Here is a 6,000-nt window from a genome sequence, read left to right on the forward strand (position 1 = left end):
ATAATGCTTTTGCTTTTTTATAATTAAAAACCAGGGTAAGGGGAAGGAGTCACTGATTTCACAAGTGGATCTTCCCTCTTAAAAAAAAAAAAAAAAAAACAGCCTGTGTGGTAACCCCTAAAAGGCTGACATGGCAGGAAATAATCCATCACGAGTGTTTTCACAACAACCATCATCTGAAGAATGAGTTAAGCAGTGTATGTACTCTTTCACTTCCCATACATACCCTGTGTCCTTGCTTTTCTTACGTACAGTGACTCTCTATTTATTATTATGTTATTATTATTATTATTTTGGAGAAGCATTTATTATTGCAGTATAATGCACGGTACTGACACCGAGGGAGGGCCACACTGCATCCGCAGAGCAGGGGACTCTGATAGAAAGGCAGAGTGGTACCCTTCGGGGACCAGCATGGTGTTTTCAGGCTTTGCGCTTGCATCATTGGAGTAAAAGCATATTAATGCTGTGTTTCTGGTGTTCTAACTATCAGGATTCCAGGAAAGGAGCCCACATTTATTTTTCTTTATGAAGTCTACTTAATTGAAGATGAGGGTACATGCTCTAATAATTCAAATCATTAATGCCATTCCCTTTGGCAAATCGTTCCAGACTGCCTCCACTACTTCTGCTTTTAGGCTGTCTCTCCATCTGCCTTGATGTGTTCTTATAGGTGCCCATAAAAACACGGGGCTCATTTGGTGAGATTGATCGGCTCCTCTTTATATCTTTGTGTGTTTGTGGCTGCAGGCGGGGTGGGACGCGCTGGTTGTGGAGGAAGTAGGAGGACTGTGATTGAAGCCCTGGAAACCTACAAGATATTACAGTGCATGTGAGATGACTAAGCTGACTTTCCTAGTGGGCAAATGTGTTTATTTGCTTTAAAATCAAGTGGCTTTTTCGAAAAGGTATTTTTCTCTGTTTTCTACTTATGAAGTAATTACTATGCAGCCATATTGAGTCACAGAAAGCTATTTACTTAAAAGGGTAAGATACCTGTCATTTTCAAGGGAAAATGTGGGGCTGTACTTCCTTAACCCCCACATTGTGGTTTTAGTTTGTCATTTCAACTAATTCCTTTCACTACTATTCTCCCTGCTTTCTTCCCTTTCCCCTGCAAACTTTTCTTATGATTATTATTATTTTTAAACCCAAGTAGTTCTTTTCTGAGTTTTAGCTTCTGGCATTTTCCCTGCTTCATCTGTTTTAGTGCTAATGAAATGGCTAACAGTCAATGAGGGGAGGAGGAAAAAGCGCTGGGTCTGGAATTCATGTGCTGCAGAGTTACTCCCCAGATAATTAAGGATAACTTTATATTTATATGGCAGTCATAATCACGTTGCCCTGATCTTTGTAGCAGTTCACGGTTTTTAAAGGAGCTTCATTTACCGTATCTTAATTTGAGCCTTTGCATAACCCTGTATGATGGTAGAACAGTTGGCATTGTCCTCATTTTGTAGGTGAGGAAACAGGCCCAGAGATTATAATATTCTGTCCAGTGCCATTCAATGCCACTCAAGTAGTGAGCGGAGTCAGAGCTCGGTATGCCAGATTCAGGACTCTGTTCTGAATGCTTTGTCATTTACCTGCTGGCCTGCTAGTTTGGGAGATGAGTCACACTCTGGAATAATCGTCATTTGCCCCCATTGTATTAATTGAAAGGCTATTCATTTCTATCCAGAAAGAGCACTGAAGAGGCCATTTGTGTCTCTCCTGAAGCTTACACATTTTCACTAGTTCTATAGTATTTCTACACAGGGGGCAAAAAAGGATAATTTACTGTGGAAAGCACTCTTAAATCAATCGATGCTAAATATATAGTAAGTATTTGATTGCCTTGAACGGTTTGTGTTTGTGGACATAGCTGGATGTGTGTCTCTGTATGTAGATGTGTGTGTGACTTACCCAAAGCTCTATAACTGTTAACTAATTTAAAAAATGAGGGCCCATTTTAAATCTTTTAGTGTTAATAACAAAATCCTGCTTGATAAATTCTTAAGTGAATGTAGTAGTTTAACCATAGTTGGGGATACCTCTTTTAATAATCTCTTGATGAATGTAATAGAACTGTAGGTCCAGTGCTTTAAGCAAGGAAGGCTTCCTCTCCATTCCCTGCCCCCCTGCCCCCCATAATAACAGCCCTGGAGGTAAGTAATCTCTGGTCAATATGGTGGCTTAAAAGATGCCACTGAAGGCGGAGATTCCTTGCCTTCAGGCTTGACCACCTTTCACACCTTGCATTCATCCTCCTGAGGGGAAGACAGCCATTGCATTTCCAGGACTGCATCTCCATGTCAGGCAGGGAGAGGGGCACAGGGCAAAGGCACGCACCTATTGTCCATACCTTTGCTAAAATTTTTCTATAAGCCCAGTCATCTGTGAAAAATAAACTATAAATAGTGGTATTTGCCAAGGGCTGCACATGGGTCTGGAGGGGCAGATATTGTAGCTGGCTGGGTGTGTTTCCCCTCCCAGAAAATCAAGCTTCTGTTAGTAAAGAAGAAGGAATAAATGGATATCAGGTAGACAGTTTACTGTGTATCTCATGGTTTTGCAATGGAAGTAACTTGTTTTATTATTAAGCCAATAGTTTTATCTGTTAAAAAATTAGTTTCAGAGATTGAATAAGGCAATGACAGCTAAGTCTGGAGTTGTGCAAACATTGGATGAGGCTTAATATGTCTTTTATGCTTGTGTGGAAGTCAAATGTGCCACAAATGGGGAGCACGTCTTCTGTTCAGAGCCACTAACCCATACAGAATAGTTCACAAATCACTTTTTTCTTTAAAGAAAATTAATTTTAAGAAGAGAATGTCAAAAGTTTTTGCTGCTTTTGGCCTGAAATTAGGTAATATAAAATGTCATTGAATGAATAGCCTAATTAATTTAAATCAGTCTTTCTCTTTTTTAAGATTATTGAACCAAAGAGAATCATAAGTAAGTGACAGAAAGGGAATAATAAAGACAACTAAAAATAAGTGGAAGAATTTGCTCATTGTTTTCTCCGCCTAAGTATTTTATCTTTCACCTTGGTGCTCAATCCCCAACACACACACACACACACACACACACACACACACACACACACTTACTAAAAGTAACCCCCTCCATCTCATTTGACTCACAAGAGACATACCTAAATCCCACACTATCTAGGCACAGCACCCATTTCTGATCAAAATTATTAGTAAAATAGGAATGGAAAGCCACATAATATACTAAAAGATTCTCAGGCCAATAATTCTTAATGTTGAAACCTTAGATGTGTCCTCCTGAAAGCCAGGACAAGACAACAGTACCTAAGGCACCACTTCTGTTTATCGTATTGCTGAAAGGTGGAGGCCATGCAATAAGAAATGAGGTGTAAGTATTCCAAATGGGGAGACAAAGGCATACTTTCTTTTTCTAGTTAATAACTTATCACCCCCAAATATACAAGGGAATCAACTGACCATAACTATAAGTAATATAGATTTTTATTAATTTTTTGTGTAAGTATAACAAAATGTAAAGCTATGTGAATTTTAACAAAGTGAATGCATCTTTTATAATCAGCACCCAAACCAAGCAACGAAACAGTTCTAGTGCCCCCAGAAGGCTCCCTTAATCCCCCTTCCAGTCATTCACTATACATGATCTTCAGGGGGTGGAACTGTAGATGGTTTCAATTTTGTTCTTTGTGGGTTCTTACATTTTAAGAAGTTCAATAATAATGTAATCAGAAAGAAAAATACTCATTATTATATATGGGTGGATGCATGTGTGTGTGTTGTGTATATACTTTTTTTTTTAAATAAGGAGTTTTGTTATTTCTAGGCTGGAATTACCAGACTTCTATTAGGTATAGTCACTCTCCATTGAGTCAGTAACTAATATTTAAATCAGTCTTGAAATTATATCTCCCACTCTTACTCCCACCTCTGCAGTAAAATAGTTTATTGATGACTTGAAAGCATGAATCAGTTTAAAGGATATGAATGATGAGAACAGGCAATCTGCTGTCATTCAGAATTTTAAAGGGTTAATATTCATGTGGCTTACAAATTGGTTAAGAGACACTTTGGTGCCCTCAATGGTAGAGAAACTTCTTACTATATATAGCAGATGTTCCATATTTGACCTCTTCCATCTATCTCTCTTTGCTTTTAACTGTCCATTATTATTATCCAAACTTTCTCTTCTTTATTCCTCTAGATTGTGAACCTTATAGAAGAAACTGGACACTTTCATATCACAAACACAACATTTGATTTTGACCTTTGCTCACTGGACAAAACCACAGTCCGTAAACTACAGAGCTACCTGGAGACATCTGGAACATCCTGAGGATACAACTGGATGCATCAAAAACTATTGGGTTGTTTTTTTGTTTGTTTCTTTTTTTTTTCTTTTTTTTCTTTTTGGTTGTGATTTTTTGTTGTTGTTGTTTATAAGAAAACACTCAGAATGATGCAACCAAAAGGGAAAAAATAAAAATCAAGCAACCTTCAGCTTTATTTTTCTTTGAAGCCAGTCATCATCTCTTGATAAAGGAGAGGTTAAGCAAACCAGCCTCAGCGGACCACTCTTCTCTCCAAGGAAATCCCCGGGAAGAGTTTGCCTGGATAGCCTTGAAAACAAACAAATCAAACACAACACAAGAAAACTTAAAGAATGTGTATGGTATCATGTATCTCTCTCTGTGGTAATTCATTCCACAGGACGAATGCATATTCAACACACTGCCTTATTACGTAACTGATCTATTTATTATTGCATACAGATACCCTAAAGTCGTTGAGGGAATGACACCACAAGACGTTATAAAGTACTCGGTCCCGTGGATGCTCTTTCAATGCAGCGCCCTTGCCATCCAAGCCCAGTGACCTTACTCGTATACTGTGCCACTCTCCACCAACTTTCTCCAACTCCTTTAACTCGTTGCAGTCTGTATTTTCCACCTTTTGTTTTTCCAGTTCTAGGACACAAACAATCAACTGGGGGGACCAAATAACCACCCTGATTTTTTTCTTTGTGGTCTTTTTCCTGCAAGTTGGGGCCCAGTCCTTGGCTGTATCCATGTAATGATCTTGGACCATGGTAGAAAAAGCACCAAATAGGATCATGACTTGCTGTCTAGCCTTAGTCAACAAATGTGTAGGACTTTTAAACAGAAGTGTACATGTAAATGTCTTGCATCCAGCATTGTTGAGCTGTCATCAACATTCTTGTGTCTGTTTTACTGTTATAATATTAGATAAATATGGAAGTAAAGGCATTCCACAAGATCATCATTTCTAAAGAAAGGAATTCTGATTGTTTTCTAAAGAAATGTTGTAGAAATTCTTAATTTGGATCTATTTATTAGTAAGAGTTTCAGCTTTCTTCAGCTGCCAGTGTGTCATTCATCTTAACCATAAAACCTGGAATAAGAGATTTTTGTTTGTTCATGTATGATCCCCTTAGACTCTTTCTATGTTTGGAAAATTAAAATCTTCCTTTGAGGGAAATTCTTGGTTATTCTGCCCTAACAGATTACGTACTAACTTGTAGATTCAGTGGTTCGATACCTGTTTAGTTACTTGCTTATGCTTCCAGAAGGATTTCTTGTATTGGTGAAAATAAAGGTGGTTGGGGAGGGGGAATATTTTCATTATTGATGTACCCTGTTTTGAAACTAGAAATCTGTCCTGTGGCATGCAAAAGAAAGCAAATTATTTTTAAAGAAAAAAAAAAAAAAAGAAAACCAAAGCACTTTTAGTGTCATTATTCCATCCCCTCCATAAATGGAGGAATGCAGAGTGAGAACAGCTCATCTTTCAAGTTTTTGCTAGAAACTCAACTGAAAAGAAAAGAAATGAAGAACTACTTCTGGATCCAAAGGTTCGTTCACTGGATCAGCCTTAAGAAAGTCTCTATCTGTGCTAATAGACCAGTATCTCTCTTCTTTATTCCCATGCCAGATGCCGTCTTTTCATACAGAGATTAACTAGTGTCTGTACAGAAAATGGTCTTTCCAGA

The 6,000-nt window shown here is 38.0% G+C and overlaps 1 protein-coding gene across 3 annotated transcripts in view; it reads left to right on the plus strand.

The window, feature by feature from the left end:
- Positions 1 to 5,725, plus strand: part of MLLT3 (MLLT3 super elongation complex subunit) — a 290,952-nt gene extending 285,227 nt beyond the window's left edge. For 2 of the 3 annotated variants that reach the window (XM_090274063.1, XM_090274064.1), the window contains exon 11: positions 4,195 to 5,725. In XM_090274063.1, coding sequence (XP_090130189.1) covers positions 4,195 to 4,326 — 132 coding nt within the window. In that variant the 3' untranslated portion in view covers positions 4,327 to 5,725. Of the gene's footprint in view, positions 1 to 3,262; positions 3,364 to 4,194 lie in introns of all 3 variants that reach the window. The other variant, XM_090274065.1, reaches the window with a different exon arrangement.
- Positions 5,726 to 6,000: the final 275 nt, after the last annotated feature.

This window comes from Furipterus horrens, unplaced genomic scaffold, assembly GCF_987537825.1.
Source record: "Furipterus horrens unplaced genomic scaffold, mFurHor1.1.pri manual_scaffold_4, whole genome shotgun sequence".
Classification (NCBI taxonomy): domain Eukaryota; kingdom Metazoa; phylum Chordata; class Mammalia; order Chiroptera; family Furipteridae; genus Furipterus; species Furipterus horrens.